The sequence below is a fragment of the Lonchura striata genome, chromosome 1, assembly GCF_046129695.1.
Source record: "Lonchura striata isolate bLonStr1 chromosome 1, bLonStr1.mat, whole genome shotgun sequence".
In the NCBI taxonomy this organism is placed as follows: domain Eukaryota; kingdom Metazoa; phylum Chordata; class Aves; order Passeriformes; family Estrildidae; genus Lonchura; species Lonchura striata.
In genome coordinates, this window is record NC_134603.1 from 12,824,333 (window position 1) to 12,851,732 (window position 27,400).

General features: G+C 45.6%; 1 protein-coding gene across 1 annotated transcript in view; it reads right to left on the minus strand.

The window, feature by feature from the left end:
- LOC144245907 (uncharacterized) overlaps positions 1-26,732 on the minus strand; it is a 40,965-nt gene extending 14,233 nt beyond the window's left edge. The window contains exons 1-2 of the mRNA XM_077781396.1: positions 26,725-26,732; positions 19,588-20,680 (exon numbers count right to left, since the gene is read on the minus strand). Of these exons, the coding sequence (XP_077637522.1) occupies positions 19,588-20,673 (1,086 nt within the window). The 5' untranslated portion in view covers positions 20,674-20,680; positions 26,725-26,732. The remainder of the gene's footprint in view (positions 1-19,587; positions 20,681-26,724) is intronic.
- Between the last annotated feature and the right edge of the window lie 668 nt (positions 26,733-27,400).

The following is a 27,400-nucleotide window of genomic DNA, read 5'->3' on the forward strand; positions in this document are numbered from 1 at the left end:
TTGTAGCACCTGAAAATAAATTAGGTTCTTGGAAAGAAATTGTATGGAAAAGGAGATTACAGTGCAATGAATGATTTGACAGTTCAACGAGAAGAGAGGGGAAGAAAATGGGTTATGGAAATTGGAATATGTGGTTACTGAAGCTAGTGTGGGTGGCTAGAAATAATTTTGCATGTGAAGTGTATGTACAACCCTTTTCTGAAAAGCATGTGAAAAGACTGAATTTTTATTTTAAGTATAAAGGCTTCTCTCAGGAATGGTATTTGAAATCTGTAGATGAACAAGAACTCAGAATAATTTACTGAGGAAAAGATTTTTGGAAAAAGTGAAGCAAAATGCACTCCTCATGATCAATCATCTTTGTCTGACTCTGGAGCTTTTGTGTCTTGCAGTGGCATTTCCCCTTTTCTTTATTGGACAAATATGTGAGTTGCTGAAGCCAGTTGGAATATTCCTTTGGAAATACTGCTTGAAAAGAAATCACTTCATCTTCAAAATAAAAACTGAGGAGGAAAATTCCTGGTTTTAGTCAAACAAACAATCAATCAATTAAAACCATGTAAAGGCCAAATAATTATTTCTTTTTGACATATGATAACTGCAGGTCTGAATGCTTTTGTCTGTGAATATGGTTGCGAGCCAAAGATTTCTCTTGCTTCAGTCAATGAAACCTGGATCTTATTGTGTAAAACAAAAAAAAGTCTTTCTCTGGACTATTTTTGACAGTACAAATATTTGGATTTCCTAATAATGCAAATTTCTATGCATTCTCTAAAGAAATGGGTGGACACAATCATGCAAACAGACAACCTAGGAACAACTGTGAGTTCAGAGTTTGCTTAACATCATTAATTTCTAATCATTCAAATTCCTCTACTTTACTGCAAGATGTGACTTGGATGTTGTAAAGACCATAAAACATGGTGCAAAACCTCTCAGCTGTTTCTTTTTTATTTTGCATATGTTGAGATGGCTTTTGAATTTCAGTGGGCTGAAGTAAAGGAGACCTTTATGTGCAGAGCTCTTGGGTATGTCTGGTCTGCCTAAGCCAGGCAATATTAATTGTATGGGAGGAAATTGAGATTCTTTGCCCATTTAGAGATCATTCATCATTCTCAGAATTAAGCATCCGAGCAGTTCTCACATGAAAGTTAAGCAAGGGAAGGAGACTCAGCTTAATAGTATGTGATTGCAAGATAATGAAAGGTGCTGGGTCTTTCTTAATTACCAGAGGTTTATCTGCCTGCCTGGTAAGGAGATTTCTGCCATCCAAAGTGCTGAGACAGATAGCTCAGCAGTCTGCTGGGAGTGCAGTGCCATTCCCATGGGAATGTGGGCTGATGTACCTTACTAATGCAAAGAGCAGGGCTGTGTGTGCCTGGGGATGGGGTTTGCAGGTTTGAGCCAGTCTGGGCAGCAGGTTAGCTGTGCATGCCCCTGGAAGAGATGGAGCTCCTGAGCCCTGGAAGCGTGGCTGTAGCTCTCCCTGCATGTATTCCAGTGCATCTGGAGGGTGACCTGATGGAAGCTCACCAGCAGCAGATGAAGTAGGAAGGCAGAGCTTGTGGGGCTGAGGTGCAGGGACAGCCAGGCTACCTCAGCTTGGAGAGGTGCACCTCACTTATCAAGTGCTGGATAAATCTCTGCTCAAGCTGAGGGGTAGGTCCAAGGTTGAGATCACCCCACACCCTTGGGGCAGTGACTGTGGCTTAGCTGCCCTGGAAGAATAAAAATTTTACTCCTGTGTGATTCTGTGATCCTGTGATTCTATGACTATTATACCTCAACACACATATAGCTGAAAGGTTGAAGCTTCTGTTTCAGATGTTTGTTCTTCTCTTGATTAATTATACAGCCTTGTAATGAGTGATTAAGCACATTAACCATTTAACACATCTGGCCAACTGAGACAGCTGCTGAGGTGTGGCTCTTAGCTGTGTACCCAGTACAGCTGTTCCATGTTTGAAGGTGCAAGGGCCATATTTTCTCTTTGGAGACTTCCAGCACTTTGGGACCAGACTTTTGTATGATCTCGCCATGCAGAGCAGCCAACCTACTCCAGCAGTGGAGGCTGTGGTCAAAGTGCCTTTCCAGGGTCCTCTGTTTTGAGCTCTCCTGCTTGACACTGTGTGAGCTCTGCATTGTCCCTTACAATCAGGCTCATACCCATTAAATTTTGGTGGCAATCAGAGTCCTTTCTATAACTTAAGAAATGTTGTTTTGATGATAGGTGCAGGGAACATGCACACTGAGTCCAAAATTCAGTGAGCTGAATGTTGCACTTTGGGAAAGGGAAATGCTTAGATGAAACCAAATCAGAACTTTTTTTGTCATTGTTATCCACAGGTTTTTGTTACTTCTTGATGCATATTGCTGACAATATTTTAACAGGTGTGTCCACATCCATTTGGCTGGATTTGAAAAGTGCATATTGGCACTGCAGGTAGTGGGTGTAAATCTTAGATGGTGATGGTCTCTGTATTGCAGAGCTGGGTCAGGCACTGGAAAGAACTAGTGACCCATTTTATAGGTTTTTAATCTCTATCAACACACAACTGGCTGGCTGTTGGGAGGAAAAGATTTTGAATTATAGGAAAAAGTGTGTTACACTTCATAATATCTAGACATGAAGGATCTTGAAAATGCTGAAACCTCCCAGTAACTGCAAAAGGCACTACTACTTCCCATGTTGGCTATAACTGAGCTATCTGAATAAATAAAATAATAATGAGCAGCAGTTATTAAAAGATAATAATGATTAAACTATATTAAAAGATAATAAGAATCACAGCTGCTGTCATTCAAGAGCTGTGTGGTTCTTGAAAGCTACAGCCCCTCAACACCACCTCATCTGGAGATCCACAGATCATATCAGGGTGAATCCTCAGCCCTTTGCAATGTACAAAACACAGATTTGTATAGCCAGCTGTTGGAAGGCTGGGAGGACCAGAAATGTGCACCCCACATCTGGGTTCGGTAAGGCCTTTCTTTTGGAGCCTGGGAACTGCTTTTCTTCCTGACTGATGCTGTAATGACCAGGATATCCCATCTGTTAAAACACCTTGGTGGATGCAAGGGGACTAAATTAAGTATTTCAAATTTTCAGGCAGAGACAAGTGAAATTACTTCTACAGACAATGTAGAACTAATAGGGCAACTAAGAAGTCCTGAGCTCTTGAATTTTTACACTGTGCTTAATCCTTCAAACCCATCCTTTTTAATCCAAACAAGAACAAATTTTATGAACAGGTGGCCATGATCCTCATCTCTGTGTTGGAAACAAGCTGTGCCTATTCACTGTGCCTATTCATTGTGAGTTACAGTTTTATTATTGACTTGGGAGTGATATTACTGGCATTTGACATGACCACATAGCAATACTGGGTGCCAGGGCCTCTTCTGATTTGCTTTTGCAGCACATATTCAGCTTCACTCTGGTTAGCTCAGGCCCAGTTTGTGGCATTTTCCAGTCCTGCAGTCCTGTCAAGGTAACAAACAGCCCCTCACTGGAGCTCAGCAGCAGAGCACATGCCCGAGATTCATGTGAATCATGAGGAAATGGTTCCCACTACTGAGTATATTAAGTTAAGGAGAAAGCAATTTCCATAGTAACCACATATGGAGGTCAGATGGTGACTTTCCAGATTTACCACCAGTGGTTTTGATCCTGAATTATTTATACAGTGAATTTAGCTTCTTCGGTCTTCTTGGCACATTGCCTGTGGATCTCCATGTTAACATGTGGGAGAAAATGTAAGTGTTATATGTAGTGCCAGAAAGGCTTAGACTTGATGTTTTTATTCACAGATGAAACATTGCTATTCTCATGGTAAGTATCAATGCAAATAATTGTGGAAACTCTTGGGTTAACTAATCTACTTTTTACTAGGGACTCTGCAGTACACACTAATTTAAAGATGTTATAGGTGGAGCTGGTAGCAGTTGTATGCTTGTATTGCCAAACAATTTTCCACGCTAGGGCCTGCTTTTCTTACTTGAAACTCCTTGGATGAAATTCATCAATTCTCCTGTTTCTATGGACTGTGATTTTTGGAAAGAAATTTCATTCAGTTGCAGTCTAAATCTCGGGGTTAAACATTTCTTTATTAATGTCAAAGTTTTTATGAAATTGTTTTCCTTAAACTTGGTGACTTCTAACATCGGGAACAAGCACCCAAAAGCACAGTAAAGTCATTTTAGGGTCATGATTTGCCTATTTTTTTTCTCAGAAATTATAGTAAAATTTGGTGAAATAGTATTTATTTTTTCTTATTTTAATTATTTGCTGCTTTACCAGCCCTCTGAGATTGTTATATAGCCCAGCCTTTCAGCTTTTAATAGCACCAGACCTGGAGTAATGAGGGATATATGTTTTATAACCTTGTGGACACCCCTTGTAGAACCTGGTGTAAGATAGTCCTGAAACCCTTATTGTTGGTAATTATTTCCAAAACTCACTGTAGTACACAGCTCTACATGGAAGAGTTTCCTGCTAATGTGGTTGAAGTCCCAGCCAAGCTAAAGGCATTTCCACAGCTCCCCAGTGTGGCATTTTGGATTTTGCTGGCTGGGAGGTGGTGTTTTGGTCAGTAAGGGGTAGCTGAGAGCAGTTCAAGGTGCTTAGCACAGCATCAGCACCCTGCCCTGAGAGTTCCTTTGGCAGAATTCAGCACTGTTAAATGGGAATATCCTTTATAGGATATCAGATACGATCCCTGGGCCACAAGGACTCGTTGCACAGCTCCAGCATGCCAGCTATCTCCTTTGCCCAGGAGTTTTTTGCCAGGGACACTCCCAGCCAGACTCATGTATACAGGCAAGAGTGGGTCAGTAATTCCCTCGAAGGAGAAGAAGCTGCTGAGCTTTTCTGGATCACTGACCACCACAGGAAAAAGAAGTAAAAGCAGTGCCACCACTGGAGATCCCACAGAGATGGGCAGTGGCAGAGGTTGAGGGATGGACTGGTTTCTGCCAAACAGCAAAACCTTGGGCTGGGGAAGTCCTGCCAAGGAAGATACCCAGATGAGAATGCAAAGTTGTCCTGACCACTGTGCACCTGAGGGATGTTGGCTGTGGGCAGGAAGTGAGCAAGAAAACAGCCACTGTGGAATAGGTGTGTGGGACCCAGCTGTGGGGAACTACCACAAGGGCAAACAGCTGCTGAGAAATCAGGGATGGACATCACATAATTGTGCTTCTCTCTTTAACTGAGGCTCACAACAATGTTTGAAGCCAATAACATATGTGTTACCAGTAAAGTTCATATGCTGCCTTCCACCCCCTACCATGAAGCTGAAGGAATCAGAGCCACATGACAAGTTTTCAGTGTGCAGAATTGGCTTAAAATACAAATTAGATGATCTTTAAGGTTTCTTCCTACCCAGTCCATTCTGTGTATCCGAAGAGCGGTGTGCTTGGATTTGAAGAAAATAAGAATTGTTCTCCAGAGCTGCTGAATTCCTGATGAAATGTGCTACTGAATTCTTCTGTGCTTCAGCTTCTTTCTTCAGTGATGGAGAGATAGAAGGTTGATTCAGAATGGGTTGAGACTGGATGACCATACTCCTAATGCAGGTATCTGAAGCTAGGTAGGAGAAATGCAGATGACACTTGTCTTTCAGATACCCTTTCTGTTCCACAGTCTCATGTTTTGGGTTACTCTATTTGGCTATTTTCTCTTATAGTCACCGCTCCTTTTCAAAATCATCTTCACCAAAGCCAGGGTCCAGATGAGTTATTCAGTGGGTGAGAAGTACAAACCAGAATAATTTGGAGAAACCTCTAGACTTCACCTGGCCAAATATCTTTTTCAAGCAGAGCTGAATTTGAAATCGGAGCATGTTGCTCAGGGCCTTGTCCAACCAAGTGTTGAAGATCCTCAGTGCTGGAGATTCCCTACCCTCTCTGGATACTCTCTCCACTGCTGAACTGTGCACACAGTGAAATATTTTTCCCTTGTGTCTCTTTAGAATTTCCCTGTTCTGGCTCAAGTCTTGTGTCTCTTGTTGCTTTGTGTCTCTTCACTGCCCACCTCTGTGGAGAGAAGGGCTTCACCTTCTGTTTGTTAGATAGCTGTGGACAGCAGTAACATCTTCCCCGAGCTGCTGCTTGTGGCTGAACAAGGCTGTCTCACTCAGTTTCTCCTCCTGTGAGGAGGGACAGTGTGCCATAGCCCCCAGCCATCTTGGTGACCCACTGTGGCATTTCATCTGGTTTGGCAACGCCTGCATTGTGTTTGGAAGCCCAAAGCTGGCCACTGTTTTCTAGCTGTGGCTACAGCAGCCCTAAAGAGAGGGGAAGGATCTCTCCCTTCACCTGCAGGTTTCAGCCTGGCAGCAGCTCTGGAAGGAGCTGGGAAGGAGCACTGCAGACTCCCTGCCAGGCTCCTGTGTCCTTCTCTGCAGCTGCTCCCAGGGCAGCTTCCCCCAGCCCAGCACGCCTGGGCGCTGGAAAAGTGGAATAAATATCCTGGTGTGTCCTGGAGGCTGGCAGGAGTAAAACCCCCCCCAGAGCATGGATATTTGGCTTCTCTCACCACAACAGCTTAATCTGCACGAAGCCTCGGTGTGACCTTGTGTTCAATGGTGAAGCAGAGGTGCAGGAACGCTGCTGGGTGCCGATCTGAGGCTCTGTAATGCGGCGCGTCCCGGCCAAGTTTTGCAGCCGTCCTCGGGCTTCCTCCTTTTTCCACTAGAGGGACCCAAATGCAAATAAAAGCTCTAATTTATCAGCTAGGGAAAAGTGTCTGGGGTCAAGTTTACCAGCATTGAATGAAAAGCAGTATTTTCTCCTTGCTAGTATTTGTATTAAGGACTTGAGTAACCATTCATTGTTCTGAGCTGGAAATGCCCAGAGAATTCCATCTAACACCTGGGATCCCATTCCAGAACTGTTTTTTTAGACTTGAATATCTAAAAAACAATAGCTAAAGTAACTGCAAGCCAAAGAAAAACCTTGGCCATTACTCAGTGTGTCCTTTTCTGGGCAGGGCATATTTCATTTTCCAGGTCAATTTTATCAGTGACTTCTCTGATGTGGCTCCTTGACACTGCTCCTTTCTGCCAGATGACAGCAGAACATGGTTCTGATTCAGCTGACTGAGGGGTGAGAATAAAAAAATCACTGCTCTTCACTGAGTGTTTGCAACCTATTAGAAAAACATTCAGAGGGATGGGGATGTGGATATTCTATCTCAGACCTCTGGAAAAAAGGCAAAGGGGAAAAAAAAGCTGAAGGAAAAAAGACAGTATTGGATATTTTTTGGTCTCATAGTGCAAAAAGCATAGAATTAACTCTTCCTCCCCCCTAAACAAGATTGACTAACAAAAGCTGCTTTAACTTCAAAACACTGCTGATTAGCTTCAAGTCAACTGAATAAATGTTCTTCCTGGAGAACTACATACTAAGGAAGGATGAGACAAAATCTATATTATAAAGCTGAGTTTCTCCTTTTTTTTTTTTTTTCTTTTTTTTCATAACTTGGGAGAAAAAAACAAAAAAAACCTAAGCATGTGAGTGTGATTTAACTTTATGCACCCGTGGGCTCTACTAAAACCCAGCCTTGAACACCTTCTAACTACACACGTGTTTAGTAGAGGAACAAATTTTTATCTCTGCCTGGGCTGCACAACCAGTTTGGCTGCAGAAAGCTGTGACCATTTGTCCTGGTCCTGCAGGACTGCTCAGGGTTTTCCCTTAGCACATGATCATGTTTGGAAAGTTTCACTGAAGGAGGCAAGGACAAACACTGCAGGCTTAATGACTGGCCACCTGAGTAAGCAGCATGGGAGGGGAGCAGGCAGCTGGACTTTAAAGCAGCAGCTGTTTGTGCTGGTGTTCTGCTGTGTCCCTCTTGGTGTGCTTTTCTGAATTGCCAGGCTCAGATCTGTCCCTTTCTCACTCTTCTGTCACTGGCAAATTTCCTCCTGCACTCCTCCAGCAAAGGCTTCTCTGCACAGCCACTTACTCCTCTTGTTCTCTCTCTTATCCAGGTTAAAAGGGGAAGGTGTCAACGATTGCTAGAAATACATCCTCTGGGCAATGTCCTTCTTCTCTGCCATGTTATTGAATGCAAACCTCCTTTCTGTCCATCTTGGCAAGCCAGAGAAATGATCTCAGCTGGGAATACAGCTGAAGAAGAGGAGGGTGCTCTGGGCAGCGGCACAGAGGCTGTGAGGGGAGAGAGGGAGGGAGGCTGAAGCACATCTACCCTGTGGTCAGGCACATCCACCACACCCCTTCTCACCTGCCATGTCCTCAGCCACACACAGACCCAGACTGAACATGCTGGAGCATCCTGAGGGGAGGACATTGGGCAGTGCCTTCACACAGGTCCTGCTCTGCTCCCTGCTGACATTCAGACCCCATCACTGCCTCGGGGAAGGACTGCTGGGGTGGCTGATTTAGTACACTCTGCATTTAGAGGCAGATTCAATCAACAAAACAGGCATTTAGGATTTGTGCAGTTGTTCTAAGTTTCTGGAGCAAATAAAGATATAATTTTGATGCCAGTAAGATTGCTTTTGCCAAAAGAAAAGTACTGTAAAAGTGTGCTATCCAGTTATGTGATTAAGCTGGCAAAAATGCCAGGCCTCAGTACCCAGACTCACTGCTTCATCTTTTGTTTTCCTGCAGGTCTTTGTATTTCTCTTCTGCCTTATCATTACCTGTCCCACACACTTCTCTCATAATCTGCTGCTGACAGTTTTCTATTAGGCATAATTTCCTGACCATCTTGTGTATAACTTAGACATGCTGTAAATCTTGAGATTTATATGGAGTTGTATGAACTGTGCTCTTGAGACACTTGAAAGAAAAACATTGAAATGAACAAACTTGGCAGAAGAAGTGCAGTTGGAGAGCTGTGAGGTCAATCCATAAGAGGTAGTTAAAGCTACTCAGTGTGAGATGGTTAAGATGAAACAGGCCCTCAGCTCTGTCACTGCTTGGGACAGAGCCATTAGTGACTGCAAGTGCTAGGATGTGGATTTGGGTGGATGCTTGATAAGAAAACCCTCTGATTTGCAGCATATTCTTGCTTGAAATTCACCAGTGTCTGGAAGCCAGGTGAGCTTGGAGAATCTTTAGCAGCCAGTACTGCAAAAACTGGCAGAGCTAAAATACTTTCAAGCAACAAGAGTGAATTCTCCTTTGGAGGCATGCCTGCCTTAAAACTGGTTCCTGTCTCTCTTCAGTTTGTTTTTTTTTTTTTTTTTTTTTGGTTGTGGGTTTTTGTTTGTTTGTTTGTTTGTTTTTTGTTTCTGGAAGTATGCTGGTTTGCAGAAGAATTTGGCCTCAGCACTCACAGATGTACAGACAGACTGATTCTTCACCAACAAAAACAAGCAAGTCATTAGTGGTTTTGGGATGGGACTCGTAATCCTAACAACCCCCCAGATCTGCAGAGCCTCTTGGCATTGGTACAGGTTGGTACTGACACAGTCCTGGCTAGAGTGCTAGGACTGGTCTTGCCTGATTTTACAGCCAAACACTTCCCTTGCAGTGGGACTGTCTCAGTTCTGTCCTCACTGGTAGGTCCCTGCTGCTGCCTTTGATGACCTGGGCAGGACAGAGTGAAAGAATTGATGGTGCTGGTGACTGTCTCTGTCTGCAGAGTCTTTTTAGATGCTGTAACCTGCAGTCTCTCAAATTGAAAGGTTAAAAAATGCCCATTTTAAAAGAAGAAAAATTGCTAAAATCAGGGTCTTTTCAAGAGTCATGGCCATGCTGAAGCCTTGGTTTCAGCTAGATGAACATGTGTTCATGTACATCTATGTGCATCTCTGCCCTTGCCGGGTCAGCAGAAACTCAAGGGGGATTGTGGTAAGAGTCTGCACCTAATTAATTATTCAGCCATCACAGATCCTTGCTAAAACAGATGACAGACATGAAAGAAAGACAATATGAAGAACTCACCTGGTGCGTCCTGTGGATCAGTTCTTATACATGGAAGTGTAGTTGGAGGCTGATGGAGGCAGTGGGTGTAGGGGCAAAAGCTGAGGTTGTGGCCTTCTGTGCAATGTAGTGTAATTTGACAAGGCAGGGCTCTCACTTTCCTGGGGCCTATCCTCCATCCTGGACATAATATCTGAGGCACTAAATTTCTAGTCTTCTGTAGCATCTAAGAAATGGGGCTGAAAATATTTATCACCGATCCATTCAAAAGTTTCTTCTGAAAGAATAGTATATTGAGATGTTTAAAGACTTGAGAGGCTTGAGATGAGTTATTCCTACTTAGGTTCATGTCATGAGTTAAATCTTTGGAGTAAATTGCATGGTGAAATAGTCATGCTGCTTTTTTATTTGCAGGCTGTAGTGAGAGGTTTTCCAAGATTTTAGGGTAGTTTACCTTTGTCTCAAAACTCTAGATCTTTGAAGATTTAGTACAGTAGCTTCAACATACCTATGACTGGTTTATCACTATGAAGTACTTTTGTCATGGCCAAGGGTGTGGCTGGTTGTTTTTGGAAAAAATTAGCCTGAATCAGACATCTCCTTATGACAGGAAAGATTCAAAACAATCAGACCATGGAAAGAACAGCAACTCAAGGCACTCTCATGACAAAAATTTCAACATTAAAATAGCCAGTTAGTAACACAAGCTTCGTTGTCAAGTTTTTTATTTCTAATACTGTATATCCAATGATAAACTTCACTCTTTTCACAATGGATGATCTCTCACAGAGAGCAGCTAAATCACTTCTTGGAGGAGATAGACACACTCAAAGGAAACAAGCAAGCAAGAATCATTCAGTTTAGATTTTCTAATGTTCATCAAAATGAAACATATTTATCATGTTGTTGATTGCCAAGTAGTTATGTTGGCTTTCATTTAATGTGGTTACTAGGATTGTCTCTTTTTCAAGGGTCAGCAAATGAAAAAGGAATCTTTAATTTCTCATTTTCTGTAATCAATTTAGAACTTTCTCTTGATCTTACTGAGAATAGGGTGAGGCCAATATTAATTCCATGTGATAAATAAGTAAAAGAAGAGTTCCTTGAAAATGATTTTTGAGCTGGCATTGTTTTGAAGCTCTAACAGAAAATAGTCAATGGTGACTGATGTGCTGAGGCCAGACCCATTGTATATGCTGTCCATTATATTCCTTATTGCCAATTGAAAGCACAGTGGTATTCCTGGATTTTTTACCTACTGCTATTCATAGACAAAGAAAAATCATTGCAGCTTCTCATAACTGAATGCCAGGAGAGATATCAAATATTTTCATTTTGTTGCTGCTTTAGATTACAGAATGAAATTAGTTGCATATGTAATAAGGCTACTGGTGCCATGAGAAAATGATTTGTGACTCATGAGAAAACTTCTTAGCCAAAAATATACAAAGATAATTAGGAAATGATTTTTTCCCCCTATGTGGCAAGACATGTTAACCATATATTCCTCACCACATAATTGGCAGGAAAAAAAGTAGTTTTATAGTCTTGTATTGTGCTAGAATATGTTGGTTACTGTGAACCTTTGCGATCACTCAATTACAAGGTACCAAAGAGAAATGAGATTCAACAACAATAGTTCAGGACTTCACTCAGCTCATAAGTATCTCCAAAGTTCTGAAAGTATCCCAATTTTCATATCCACCCATCTATTACTTTTCCCCTGAAAATGATGAGGTTAAAGGCATTTGGCTCAACCCAAATATTTGTCTGTGTGCTTAGATCAATTAAGCATTTTACATGCACTGCCTATTTGTCCAGAAATTTCCACAGATTAAACCATAGTCATTAAATAATTTAAAAAGTGCTAATCTTCCAACTCAGACATCGCCAGAGGCATTTTCCATATTTTAGTAGAGTAAGAACAGTCTAATCTCCTCTTTGAGAGAGTCAGCCTCTTGAATGTGTAGGAAGTACCAGCTCAGTGCTAATATTGCCAGCCTTTGGATGATGCAGGAGGCATTCTTCTAGGAAGTATGTTTGGATTTACAGAGTTTTGTTTGGCATGGCAATACTTTGTTACCTGGAATAACAGCATGTACTTTGATCAGGAGAATATTCTCATGATTATCCCATAGAAATATTGCTAACAAGTAAGTAAGATCTGTAAAATGCATGTGGCACAGTGAAAGCTCAGAACTTAATGAGATTTTAGTAATTTAGATTTACAATAAAACTAGTCAGTTTGAGAATTATGGCCAACTGCAGTGACATAGCAGGCCTGAAGTCCACAAGATCATCTGTTACAAAATATAAATAATATTTTCTCTTATTAGGATAGACATACATGTTATTTAAACTCGCAGTAATACAGCTATCATTCACTGGGCTGGCTGACAAAGCACCAATAATAAAGGAGAACTAATTCATCTTGGGATAAGGACAGTTAGCAGAAAAATATTATACCCTGTTGTATATTATTTCTTTCACAGAGTCCTTGGTCTAAGCAGTGTGTAGGTTGAAAAATATTAATTGAGACAGTGTGGGACTGAGACTATTGTGTCTAGAGTCCCAGCCTCATTAGCTGAAAAATTTGGAAAGTGTGGAGGGAGAAAATAAAGGGGTTTTAGAGGCAGAAAGTGTTCAATGCACTCAAATACCACCCTGAATATTTGGACCCTTGCCCAGCGTCCAGGCCTATGCAGCACCAAGCTGAGCTTCCTGCCGTGGAGGGATGTGTCCCTGCTGCTGGTGCCAGAGATGGCTGATTGTTTGACAGAGGCTGGGATCATGGGGATCAGGTCTTCCTGCTGTTTAGAAAACTGAAAACTCTGCTTCTCTGATTCAGGACTGAGATGCAGGAAGGAAGAAGGGAGCACTGGGGCCGCTTTCTGGTGTTATCCAAAGTGTCAGGGCAGCAAGCCTGCTTGGGTCAGTGCTATGGAGCATCCATGCTGCTGGCCCTGCATCAGACAGGGGCTAAAACATCCAGAGCAGTGTTTAGATAGGGCCCAAATCTGGCCAAATTTTTCTAGGCACTTTGGTCTATGAACATGTGCAAGCGAAGATGAGGTGAGTTGATTTGCTGGAAAATTTAGGAACAGCAGCTCAGTCTCACCATGCTGCATCAGAGCTGGGAATAGAAGCCAGATTGCTCCTTGGCCTATGCTTGGATGATGAATCCTTAATATATATGTATTAAAAAAAATGGTTTGTGGTTTGTATCCATGCAGCATCTTGCAATGTATCCAGAAATGGTGGTACTTTATCCCCTCTATTAACTACTGATAGATGAGTCATCTCTCACCTGAGGTAGCAGGACTTGCACATTGGAAGATTCATCATTGAATACATAAGAAAAGCCCTCCTTACTCTGATTTCTGCTGCATTTTTTCTGAGTAGGTGGAAAGTGAACTCCTCAGATTGAATATTAATTAGGCCAAATAAATGCAAAAAAGAAGGGAAACAAAAAAAGAACTCCTAGGAGGCATCATCCACCAGTCAGTGGTTGGATACTACATTTGGAGAGCATTTCTGTCTCAAAAGAGTTAATGAAAGACACTAAGACACCATGAATGACTGTGGATGTGCACTGAGCAGTCAGCAAGCCCTCACTCTGATTTACTGAGGAAAATCCATGGGAGTCTTGGACAAAGGGAAAAAGAAAGAACAATTTAAACTTCTGCTGTCAGAGCTTTTATGCCTTTATATCAGCTCCAGGAGTTTTTTGGCTACCACTGGTTAAATTCTTTGGATACCTCCTGATGTTTCTTCCTTCTCATTTCAGCATCACAGGTGTTGCACCTACTGGTTTTACCATGTCCAACTTCTGCCTTCACGCTGCCTCTCTTCTCACCTCCACCCACGTCTTTTATAAACCAAACCTCCTTAAATTGAATGACCACACATTTTCTTTTGCTAAACACCTTTTCCTCTGACCCTGCTTGTTCAGCTGTGCTCAGGTGTTGCCACATTCTGGCTCCCAGAGCTCATTCCTTCTCCAAGAACCAGTGATTTTGTATACTTTACATGAGGCACTCTGTTGAACTGAGACACTCAGCTGAGTATGTTGTCAGGATCTCCCTTCAGGAGCCCATACATAGCTCCTGAGAGGCCCCTGATACTTCAGGGAATTGCTCCTGGTCTTCATCTGCCTTTTCACTGTTGGTCCTCTATCACACCTACTAGCAGTTTTGCAGATGTCTCATGTATTCCATGGCCACTCCCTTATCCAAGATCCCTGTGTGTAGGCAGCTGAACTGAGGTCCAGATAGGGACTGATTCCACCTCAGTGCTGGAGGATGCCGGTCTGCACCTCTGCAACAGCCCTGCCCTTCCCTGCCCAGCCATGGACCCCATTCCCAGCCACTCCAGAGCTGTGTCCACCCTGGTTTGCCTCACTGGTCCTGCCCCTCATCCCAGACTGTGCCCTGAAATCCCAACATGGCCTGGACACACCTTGCTGCCCCAGTCAAAGTCTTTGCAGTTTGCTTTAAGCCAGTGATGGGGTCCATGTGTCAATGAAAATAAGCTGTACTGTAAATGACCATACCAGAAGTGTTGGCCTGAATACAAGTACCACAAGCAGTTTTAATCACAAATCACACTCAATAGGGCAGCACAGCAGCCAAAATGGAGATAAACTGAGGAACTCTGGAAAAAAGTTTTAGCCATTTCAAATACAGCAGCTGATTTATTATTACTCATTTTCTATGCACTTCATTGAACAGATTTTTCTGTTTTTGAATTCTGTCTTTAATATTTTTATAATACTGGGAAACAGGCCTGGCCCAATCCTTCTATTCCAACATTCCCACAATTTTAGCCATATTATGAATCTACGTCTAATTTCTGGTTTTCCAAAAGACCCCATCTTTCAATGGGAGTGAGGCAGCATTCCAGAGCCATACAGACTTCAGTCCTGAGGAGTTCCAAATATTGAGCTAGCTCTGAATGTGACTAGCTACAGCATAAGCCCCTTCCTTCTCCCTCTCTCTCTCTCTCTCTCTCTCTCTCATGTGTGTGTATGTGTATGAACACAGTCCTGTGAGATTTAATGAATCTAACACTTTGCTGCAAGGAAAATGGGCATTGCCAGGTGCAGTTTGGATTAATTCTCTAGCTGAAAAGCTTTGATACTCTGTGCTTCTGCATGGGATTAAGTCAAGGTGAAGGGCAAGGCTTGGTTTCATAAGACATGAGATACTTTCAAGTACTCAAGGTGTTTGGATGGATCTGCAGGATGGTCCTTAGAGAGACAGGCTGTTCTGCAGTGGTGCCTGAAGGTCGTGTGGGATCTCCTAGGGTGTTTCTGATGGCAACAAAGTCAGCCCTACATCATTCCTGACTGAAGATGCCTAGTGTACATGTAGCCACAAGGGGACATTTATCTTTAGGTGTTCCAGTTTGGAGCTGAATCTCCTTCTTTGTGCTAGATGAAGTGGATTTGCAAGGGCACAGACTGGATCACCTTGGTGTGATGCTGCACAGGAAATGTCCAAGGGAACAGCCCAGCTGTGGAGGGGGGAGGTGTGGGAGTACCATGCTTGCCACGAGAGACTTGGCAGGCCTATAATTTATTGTCGTCTGGTACAAAACTCTATTTCAATGTAGGCTGTTGAAACTACTTAGGGGAACTGTAATGTGAGTGCAGGCCAAGCAGAAAAGTCAAGTGATGCTCAGATTAAATTGATAAGCCATTGAGTTGTCTCTTCCTGCCTCTTGAATGAATGGAGCTTAACAAATAATTTTTTAATGGGAAACAAATCCATGCATTACATACAGCTCTGAAAATTGTCAGGCTGGGAGCCAAGCAAAATAAGTTTTAGGATTTTCTCAGCTTCATAATTGTGTTATTACATTGTATGATAGAAACTGGGCTGTGGCATTAATTCTGTTCTCTGGCATTAAAAAGAAGAGGAAGTATTTCTTCTTTAATTGACAGATAACATTTCATTCATGGGGCATTAGCAGAATTAGCTTTTTGCCTACTGAAATATCTTCTGTGTTCCTGATTTTATATTACTTAACTTTGGTAATAAGGAACTCTTTTATTTGTGAAACATTAATCTGTATCAAGCAGAGAAGAAGAAAGAAATCACTTACAGGATACAGGGAAGAACTGCAAGCTTTTAAATGGAAGATTCAAACCTGCTATTTAAATGCACTGCAATGAATATTTTGCATCTCCCCTAAATGTCCTTATATAGGCTACTGGCATTTTATGGTCTCCTTGCCACTTGGTTCAGCTCTTTGCAGGTTGTTTACAGGTTCACAAGTCTGGGATGCTGTGCAGCAGGGAGCTTCCCTGAAATCATTGTCTGGAGGTCACTGCTGGATTGGTGTTTCAGTCTTATCAGCAAGAAACACCTTTCCTTCTTCAAAATACACAGTATAGTGTATCCATTTTCTAATTATTAGAATTACTCTTTTCATCTGGGCACAAAAGTCTATGTTTGCAGTTTTACTTTGTTCAAGGAGGGGGAAAAAGTCAAATGGCTGCTCTTTATGAGAGTAAGGTGGAGTTTCTGGCAGATCTTTGTTCTTTAGGAATGTGGATAATTTTGGCAAAGATTTTTGTGAACATTTCACACCACTTCAGTCGTGGTAGGAGGGCCAAAGCATCTTGAGTGAGCATGGGTAGGTCTCATCTCCTAGGCACAAGATCTTTGGGGGACCTGACTTACACATGACTCTGTTGCTTTAGTCAACAGCCCAGCCTTCTGCAGGTTGGCCAGAGCATTTCTCCAGCCATGGACTATGGAGATTCTCTCTCACAGTCAATGTGGTGTGAGTTTGGTGGGGAAAATGGGTTCACTCCTGAAAGATATGGGCAATGTGCTGACATTATTTTATTATTTAGTGAGTGCTGCAAATTGCTCTGAAGATAATATTGTCTCTTCCACCTTGGATAGAAATCAACCTGAAATGTCAAAGAACAATCATTGAAGCCTCTCTGCTCATCCTGTCATCAGGCTGATTCTCTGTGCTATTTATGTATGTTCATTGTTTTAATATCTTTCTCTACCTCATTGTGATAAATTGTCCATAAAACCAAAAAAACCCATCCAAATTTGTTACAGTGATTTCCTCTTCCAGCACATTGTCTAGGGATGGTAGAGAAAGGTACTGATGAGTTGTAGAACAGTGTTTCTTGTCAAAGTTGCTTAATAGCAGCTGAATACCTTGCCAGAAAATATGAGCTATAATCTGTGGAATTAAACAATCTAGGAGGGAAAAATATCTTCTTTGTTGTTGTAACTTATCCAGACAATGTGAATGTGAAACAGATCTTGAGGTTTCTTTACCATTTTCTGTACCTATTCTCTTCCTTTAGCAGAGGCTGAGATAACTTAGCAGGCACTGGAAAGTAAGTCATCTTTGCAAGACAAGAATTTGAACAACTTCTGCAGCAAAGAACAGCACTTGCTGCTGATGGGTCATGAGGAGGTTAAAACATTTTAGCTCTGACCATGTCCAGGGAGTGTGACTGCTTTGAAGGGGTGCAGGGCTGTGCTCTTCATCACTCCTGGCCAATGAAGATATTCTGAGGCATATTGGAAGGGATATTGTGTCAGACCCTAATTCAAGAAGCAGTCTGTGCTTCACTGTATTTTGATTTGTCATGTAACCCCTGATTAGTTTAGTGATGTATCATAGATCAGAACTTTAAACAGAATAAAGAAATTCTTTAATTATAGAAACTTTCTATGAGGTCTCTAAATACAGATTTCATTAACTAAAAGCAATTTTTCTTCTTCCCATTCACATTGAGAAACCAAGAGTTTCTAGTAGCATCACCTGAAGTTGCTGAGCTGTGCTGTTTAGGTGTACTGGAATGAATTAGGTGTTTCTTTCCAGGCAACCTTTTCTGACAGAAATGCTGACAATGAGCCTTCCTAGGGAAATATCAATGCATAAGGACAAGCTACATTCCTGCAATACTTCCCATGTCTTATCCTGAACCTCTTTCTCCTTATTTTCTGCTTGTGCTTAAACAGCTGCCATGCTTCACCAAAGAAACAACTACTGATTAGTGCAGGGTTATTTGATATCTGTTTAAGTTCATGGGGGATCTATTCTGCTGTAAGGAGCATTTAAATGCAAGATATTATATCTGGTTATAGAATAGCTCTGAATATATATTAGTTGTTCCCCAAGACATTAAACAAGCAACAGTTGGTGTACTTTTAGGATGAGGTAACAGACTTATCTACCCCTTAAGGTTTGAGGGCAAAATTGAGTGAAAAGCCCTGCATCATTACTTAAAAAAGAGCAATTATATATATTTTGATTAAATGAACTCTGAAGTTGAAACACTTAGGTTCTCACTTGAATAAGGCAAACATATTTTCAGCATGAAGACAATTGGACATGGGAGCAGGTTTCCCAGGGAGGTTGTGCCATCTCCAGATTGGATAAAACACTGAGAAACCTCATCTGGTCTCATGAGTATTCCTGCTTCGAGCAGGAATTTGGGCTAGAAACCTGCTAAAGTGCCTTCTAACGTGAATTCTCCTAGAAGTCTAAGATTCTATATATTTTGATGGTGCATTAAGGTTTCAGTAAAACAAGTTTATTTGTTCTGGTGTTGTCAAATGCCCTCCATAGAGGTTTTGCCAGATAAAAGATTACTTGCGATAGCTGGATCAAGCAGATTATCTGGCCTGGTGTTTGGGACACAAATCATTAGGTAAGTGTGAGAGGATGCACAGAAATCTTGCTGCTTTAATAGCAGTTCTATTCCACAGCTCTGCTCACCTGCTTACATGGTTAAAGGCTGCTGGGTGCATGTTGGAGGGATGGTTGGGGGTTACATTGCACGTTTTTATTGCAAAGTTTCCCTGCTTGTTAATGGCAGGGTGGGAGAGTATACAAGACAGGGAGTTTATGGTGACCAAGTGGTCACAGAGTTATTTTAATGCTCTGAACAGAAATAGCACCATTAGGGGGAGTGGTTCTGAACATCTCAATGTACTGGTATGAGGGCTTCTGGGTCTCTGACCACTCTGCTTGTCAGAGAGCCGAGTCCTCGAAAGCCGGATAGCGTAATGAAATCTTCCTCTATGAAGGCGGGACGGCTCACAGGCGGCTTTATTTCCAAGAGGGTTTATTGAGGAACAGCAATTCAGGGAGCGAAGGGAAAACAACCACTCCGGGAGGGAGCTCGCTCTGAGAGCCCAGAACAGGGGGCGGAATCGGGATTATAACTGGGACAAGAGAGGGAGGGTCCAGGCATGAAGCGTTCAGTGAAGGAAGGCTTCGGGGGCAGAGTCAGGGTCGAGTGGCAGGGTTATAACCAATGAGGGTAAGGGGAAGGAGCGGCTTCAGGGAAGGAACCAATGGAGGTATAAAGAACAAAGAATTTTCTAGAACCAAGGGATGACAGACATACTGATTGATAACAGGGGAGGCGGGGAACTACACACCTGTCACCTCCCAGGGTAATTCGGGGGGACAGTTTCCCAAGTCCCCTCCCACATCTCCCCCGTTCTTGTTAATTAAATAAATATTTGCCAAAGTCTTGGTAAGCGTCTTTTTGAAGATGGTTAAGGCAACTGAAATGAGAAGGATAATTATGAAAATCCAAAAGAGTCCTTTTAAAATGGAGGCTGCCCACCCGGGAATGCCCCACTGCATCAATAGTTTGTGGACGGGGTCCACAGCCGAAGTTTCCGTTTTGATGTCCTGTACTTCGGTCCGGATCCGCTGGATGTTGGCTTGGATGGAAGTGCTCCGTGATGTTAAATTGAAGCAACACAATCCTTCGAAGTCCTCGCAGCTGTGGCCATGGGCGAGCAGCAGGAAATTAATAGCCGCTCTGTTTTGTAATGTGGCTTGCCTGGTGGTTTGCTGGTCTGCCAGAAGATCGGAGAGGGCGGCAGACGAGGCGTTGGCATGCTTGCTTATCCAACACTCCAGGTGAGAAAGCTCACCGAGGGCCTTAGCTGCTGCATACCATGGTAAAAAGATGGATACAGCGACCCTCTTTGTTTTTCCCCAATCGTAAATTTCGGAGTCACAATTTTCGTCGAATTGAGCATATGATCTTTTGGTGCGTGCCAATTGTCTTTCTTTTTTCCAATCTAGAATTTGAGTTCTGTTTGGAGTGAGGGTAGCAAGCTTGCCAAGGCTGCATGGGCCTCCCTGGAGCCGAGATGGAATTCCCGACCATACTCTGTCCCCACAGATAAGAAACATCCCCCTGGGCAATGTCTTGGGATGAGTGGATGAAACTGAAATCACCTGGCTAGTATAATTGCACCAGGTTTGGCTGTTATATTTTTTACTGATAGGTGTTACATCTTTCCGGTATGTGTCTTTGGCCAAGTCAATTCCGTGCCAATTTTGACTTGGCCTCCTATAATAAAATTTGACACAATATCTAGCTGTGGAGGACCCCAGTAAGTCCAATTCTTGGGGTTCCTCTTTGCTGTTGGGCAAAATTTTGGTCCACTCATCCCAAGTATCGACCGGGTTAGGCCTCCTACCCGTGGTTCGGAGCAGGTCGGAATTGGATACCGGCCAATCATCAGCTACCAAGGGGACCCCTACCAGGCAAGTGGACAGGGGATTGTCCACGTTGCCCATGGCCAGACATAGGTTATCCTGCTGCAAGGACTTTGCCAGCGTGATCCAGACGTTTTCTTTCGGCTGTGGTACCACCCAGCCATCTGCTACATGCAGCCACAGGAGGATGGAAAGCGTGGCTGCAACCAGCTGGGCGCAGTGGGACATCTTCTGTTGTTCCTTTTGGGTGAATGATGTTCTGGCAGCCATCCTAGTACTAAAATTAAACAAAACAATATTACCAACATACATTTGGTTCCCTCCCCTCCCCCAGCTCCCCCTTTTGGGTTAAAATAAAAATAAATTTCAGGACGGAGGGGTAAAGGGATGACGGGTTAGGTATGAGGGTAGAGGGAACGGCACAGGAGGGGATGGGGTGGCGGAAGTTGTTAAGTCTTGCAGAGGTAGGTATGTCCTTGTGATGAGGACCCGGGAGACGATGTTGGGTGGTCTTCCGGTCCTCTTCTTTTTTCTCCGTCGCCACGCCACTGCATTATCTGGTGGTGATTGTGATGGGGTCGCTGGGTTGCTCCTCGCTGGGGGGTCTGTGGTAGTGCTCTCCAGGTACGGTTTGACGTATTTTCCAGGAATCCATTTGGGACCCTGGGCTGTGGAAACACAAGCGTACCCTCTCCCCCACATTATCAGAGGGTACGGCCCTGAGATGATTTTTGATTCTGGGTCTCTGATGAGGACTGGCGGACGCTCTTTCAAAACTGCCCTGGTGTTATTGCAAAAGTGTCTGAGTGCAGGGGGATTCGGCTCCCGGTCAGAACAATTTAAGAAATTAAGAACATAAAGTGCCTTGCATAATCTTTCAACTGGTGTCATGGCCAGAGCCGAATCGTGTTGTTGTTCTAGCAGCCTTTTTAACTCTTTGTGGGAGCGTTCCACTATTGCCTGTCCTGTGGGGTTATGGGGAATGCCGGTGGAATGGGCAATTCCCCATTGTTGTAGAAATTGTGCGAATCTTGTCGAGGTGAATCCAGGCCCATTGTCCGTTTTGATGGCTTTTGGGACTCCTAATGTGGCAAATGCCATGAATAGATGTTTGATGATATCTTTTGTTTTTTCACCAGTGTGGAGTGACGCGAACACGGCCCCAGAAAATGTGTCTATGGACACATGCAGGTATTTCAGGCGGCCAAAAGGATTATAGTGAGTGATGTCTGTTTGCCACAGCTCCAATGCTGCCAACCCTCGGGGGTTTATCCCCGTTGGCAGCGGTGGAAGGGCGAAGGACTGACAGCTTGGGCATGTGGCTAGTATGGCTTTGGCTTGTTCTTTTGATATTTTAAATTGTCGGGCAAGGGCAGGTGCATTTTGATGGAAAAACGCATGGCTGAGCCTTGCCTGTGCAAAGATGTCTGGTAAGGTTAATGAAAGTGCAGGTGCAGAGTAATGAGATGTCATTGCAAGGAGGTCGGCCATCCGGTTCCCCTCTGCAATAGCTCCTGGCAGGTCTGTGTGAGCCCGGACGTGCATAATATAATAGAGTTGCTCTCGGTGGGAGATCAGCCAGATTAATTCCGTGAGCAAATCGAATAACTGTTTGTTTTGAACTTCTTTGAGCAGGGCGTGTTCTGCCCGTTCTGCTACCCCGGCAACATAAGCCGAATCTGTTACCAGATTGAAAGGTTGCTGAAATTTTTTGAATGCTCTCACGACCGCAGCAAGTTCTGCGATCTGGGGGGAACCCTCAACCAGTTGGATGTCAGACTCCCACTTCTGACTCTCCGGGTCCTTCCAAGTGATCACCGATTTGTGGGATTTTCCCGACCCATCGGTGAACACCGTGAGAGCACCTTTAATAGGTGTTTTATTTTTGAATGACTTTGGGGCCAAATATAACGTGTCTTTGAATATTTTATGTTTAGGGTAATGAATGGAAATCTGTCCAGGGTAACTGTCTAAAGCAATTTGCAAACTTTCGTTTGTCTGAAGCAGGGATTCCAATTGTTCTAAATTAAGAGGTAGGTAAATGCACGCCGGGTCACACCCTGCGAGGGTCCGGAGGCGTTGTCTGGCCTTTATTATTATCCTAGCCATCAACTCTGCAGGAGTTGAAATAGTTTTCGCTGGCTGGTGCGGGAGAAACAGCCACTCAATGATAAGGAGTGGGTCCTTCCGCCCAGCGTCCCATTGAAAAAGCAGACCATGGAAGTTTGGGCACTTACCCAGGATGGCAAGGGTGACGGGAAGGAGCCGATCCACACGGTGGGCCTGACGGGATCGTATGGCTTCAGCGACTCTCTCCAGGGCTCCTTTGGCGGCAGGTGTTAGCTCGCGAGGGGAAGCTAGGTCGCCATCTCCTCGTAGCAGGTTGAAGAGCGGCGCCAGCTCGTCCGTGGTGAGTCCCAGGAGAGGTCGGATCCACGTGATGGTACCGCAGATCTGCTGGAGATCCCGCAGGGTCCGTGGGTCGTCTTTGACGGTGACAGATTGGGGCACGACAGTCCTTCCCGTAATGTGAAAGCCCAAATACTTCCATGGCGCTGACAGCTGGATCTTTTCTTCAGCAATTTCAAACCCTGCAGCTTTAATGGCCTTAACAGTTTTGGAAAGTGTGATCTGCAGATAAGCTTGTGTTTCAGCGCAGATCAAGACATCATCCATATAATGCAGGATGATCGCTTCAGGGAACAGCTTTCTGATCGGCGAAAGCACCTGGGCCACAAAAGTTTGGCAGAGCACTGGAGAATTTTTCATTCCCTGGGGCAAAGTGGCCCATTGGTATCTCTTATAAGGCTCCACCCTATTGATGGAAGGGACGGAGAACGCGAATCTGGGGGCATCTCCGGGATACAATGGGATGTTGAAAAAGCAGTCCTTGATGTCAATGACTGCGAGCTGCCAATCCCGGGGAAGCATGGAGGGTGAGGGAAGGCCAGGCTGCAGGGGGCCCATGTCCTCGATTACCTCATTGACCCTGCGCAGGTCTTGGAGCAGGCGCCATTTGTCTTTGCCAGGTTTTTTAATAACAAAGACAGGAGTGTTCCAGGGGCTGGTGGAGGGTATTAAATGCCCCAGGCGGACCTGCTCCTCTACTAATTCATGGAGCGCTTTTAATTTCTCCTCCACAAGGGGCCACTGGTCCACCCACACTGGAACATCGGTCTTCCAATTCAGCGGTGGGGAGGTGCGCTCCGCAGTGGCCCATACTAAAAATCCCATGCAGGGCTAGGGATATCGAGGCGGGCACCCCATTGGGACAAAACGTCCCTGCCTAATAACATGATGTTAGATGAAACAATAAAAGGCCGAATGGTGGCAATCTGTCCCTCAGGGCCCTCCACACTTACCAGGTGTTTGCTGCGCATGGAGTTGACAGCTCCTCCCACTCCGGAGATTGTACCACAAGGGGGCACCAACTCCCAGTCGCGGGGCCACTTTGACCGGGGTATGATGGTGACGTCTGCCCCGGTGTCCGCCATCAGGTCCAGTTTGATGGACTTTCCCTGAAGCGATAAAACAGTCTCAATCATTGGTCTGGATTTGCAAACATTCTGTGTGAGGAAGACAAAATTGTCTTCCCCGGGGTCATGTCCAGCGAAATAGTCCTGTACTGGTGGATCGGTGAGGTCGGTCACGTCGAGGAGGTACATGGCAGCGAAGGGGAGCCCCTTGGTGATGGTGCAAGGTGGTTGATGGCAGACGACCGAGACGGTGACCTCGGACCCCGGCTGAAAACACACCACTTCAGGAACGACGGTAACACGGTCTGGTGTGAGCCTGCAATCTCCGAGTATTAACACTGTTACCTCACAATTACGGTAAGGGGGTTCCAGGAACCCAGCGGGAACTCTCACCAGGTCCTCATCCTGGAGAGTCACAGTGATGGAGCTTTTGAGGACCCGGTGAGTGTCTGAATCTAAGTTGCGGATTCTACGGAAGAGGCGGAGCCCGTCGTCGTGGCTCCGCCAACCCTCCGGAACTGTCCGCTGGGCCACCGGTCCTCCCGGATGGTGGGGAGGCCTGGGCGCTGTGAGGGGCCACTTGTTGTCCTTGCGCGGCCCCTCCCCGCGCTCCGCGACCCGTTTCCCGCCTGCTGATGGTAGGGCATCGGGTTCCTGGGTATTGGTCTTGGGGAGGGTGTGTACGAGTAGTGTGGTTGCTCCGGGGGCCAGTATGGGCAGTTGGCTTGTATGTGGCCCATCTGGCCACACCCGAAGCACCGGATGGTGTTCATCGTCAACATCGCCTCCCCAATCCCCTTACTTACTGCAAGGGCGACAGTGGTCTCGGTGGAGGCGGCTTTCGTGCAGGCCTCCACCATCTGTGCGATGGTGGGTTCGGGGTCCTGAGGTAAAGTCCTTAATATCTTCTTTGTCTCGGCTGTCGCGTTGGTCATGGCCATCTTTCTCAGGAGCTCTTCCCTCGCTGCAGGATGGTCTATCTGCCGGTCGATGGCCTCCCTCAGCCGGTCCACGAATTTTATGAAAGATTCCTCTGGGCCCTGGGTAATAGCTGAAAAGTTCTGGAGCGGGGTTTTCCCATCGGGGATTTTTAACAGTGCCGCTCGGCCAGCCTCCTTGATGTCATCTAGGACCTCCGTGGGTAACAGTATTTGGTCCTCTGGCTGGCTGAACTCCCCCTCCCCTGCCAGGGCTTCTATGGCTTCCTCTCCCTCTCCAATTGCCTCTGCTAAATTGTGTTTTTTCAGAAGAGGCTTGAGGAGCTTTCTCCATTGAATGTCCCACAATAAAAGCTCGGTGGGAGTGAGCAGGGACTTGGCAATATATTTAACGTCATGCTGGACCAATGTATGGCCCGAGAAAGTGAGGTCCAATACATTCTTAAAGAAAGGAGAGTCTCGACCATAGTCTTTGGCAGCCTTCCTCAGTTCTTTAATCTCCACATATGGGAGTTGCTCCCAGTGTGGCCGCTGCCCCCTGGTCCTCACCACAGGTGCTGCGAACGGCCCCAGATCTTTTGCGAATTCTAAATCCCCATCCTTAATTGCCTCTGCCCTGATCCGGGCCCACCCACCTCCCGGCCTAGGTGTGGGCTGGGGGCTGTCGCTGTCCTCATCCTCATCGGAGGATGAGGCAGGACGGGCAAGGGCTCGGACCTTCCCCTTGGCCGGTGGGCTTCGGTGGCATGAAGCCCGGCAGGCCAAGATGGCCTGCTTCCGGCCAGGCCGACTTCCGGTTCCGGTGGCGTGGGAACCAGAAGAGGCCTGAGGGGCGGCGTGGCCAGGCTCACCCACCGGGGTGTGGCCTTCCGGCAGGGGGTTCCCTCCCACCGGGGCGTGGCCTTCCTGCAGGCCGGTCCCTCCCACCGGGGCGTGGCCTTCCTGCAGGCCGGTCCCTCCCACCGGGGTGTGGCCTTCCGGCAGGGGGTTCCCTCCCACAGGGGCGTGGCCTTCCTGCAGGCCGGTCCCTCCCCCCGGGGGCCCACCCAGGGGTGTGGCCATGGGGGCTGGAGGGGCGGGTCCCGACGACGTAACAATCGACGCGGTGGTAGGGGCGGGACCCGACGCAGGGGCGGCACTCGACGGAGGTGGAGCCTGAGGGGGACTGGCAGGGGCCCGAAGGGAGTGAGGAGGTGGAGAGGAGGCGCCATTTTGTCCCTCGGTGGCGGGCTGCTCGGCCATGTGGCCGGCGCCATTTTGTGAGGTGTGGTGACAGAGATCAGGAATCGAATAACATGGTTTTAAACTGGGTACAGGGGTTTGAGGGCTTTGGGGAGAGGAAAGGCTCGCACTGGGATGGCCAGTCCCAGGACGAGGAGAGGACAGAGTGGGGCGGGGAGCAGCAGGGAGACAGTAGCAGCCCTGTGCCTGGTTATGGCAGGGTCTGCTGCCCGACCCACCCTTAGGGGAAACCGAGTTAGGAGTGGGGGGGGCGGGATGAAGGTTAGGAGAACCGGGAACCCAACTCTCACCCTTTTGTTTAAATAAAGTGTAAATAGAATGAAAAAGTGGAAAAAAATGCCCCACAGAAAAATTCCCCTTTACTTGTAATGCGTATAACAGTTTCCCAATATTTCCCCAGAAAATAAGAGAAGAAAAATCATCCCTGGAGGTGTCAGGGAAGTTATCGAAAATAAGATTAACAAAAGCCTTAAGGTCCCTCTTTTTAAAAGAAATGTTACCCAAAACAAGGGAGGATTTAACGTGGAGGTAAAAATCCCGCCGGGCAGGAGACAGGCGATTGCCCATTCTCACTGCAGAAAAAAGGAAATCCCCAAAGAGACAAAGAGAGAAACGAAAAGGAAAAGAGACAGGGTCGGGTGCCAGACAGGGCACCAGGAACTCACCACAAAAAAGACCGCTGTCAAAACGAAAAAGCCTCTGAGGGGGAGAGGAAGCGCTGCAGATCTCGTCCCGTTCGGAGTCTGCTCCCAAACTCGAAGTCGAACCAGGACGAGGTGTCTGCAGCCCGCGAGGTAGGCGATCTTCTTCAACGAAGAGCAGCCGCTCGTGGAACTGGCGGCGAACGGCGCTTTTCGTCCTCGGGCAGCCGGATCACAGAGCCGAGGCAGCCGAGGAGACGCTCTGCGGCTGACTCCTGAGAGGGGCCAGTCTGTTCGGGCGCCAGTTGAGGGCTTCTGGGTCTCTGACCACTCTGCTTGTCAGAGAGCCGAGTCCTCGAAAGCCGGATAGCGTAATGAAATCTTCCTCTATGAAGGCGGGACGGCTCACAGGCGGCTTTTTTTCCAGGAGGGTTTATTGAGGAATAGCAATTCAGGGAGCGAAGGGAAAACAACCACTCCGGGAGGGAGCTCGCTCTGAGAGCCCCGAACAGGGGGCGGAATCGGGATTATAACTGGGACAAGAGAGGGAGGGTCCAGGCATGAAGCGTTCAGTGAAGGAAGGCTTCGGGGGCAGAGTCAGGGTCGAGTGGCAGGGTTATAACCAATGAGGGTAAGGGGAAAGAGCGGCTTCAGGGAAGGAACCAATGGAGGTATAAAGAACAAAGAATTTTCTAGAACC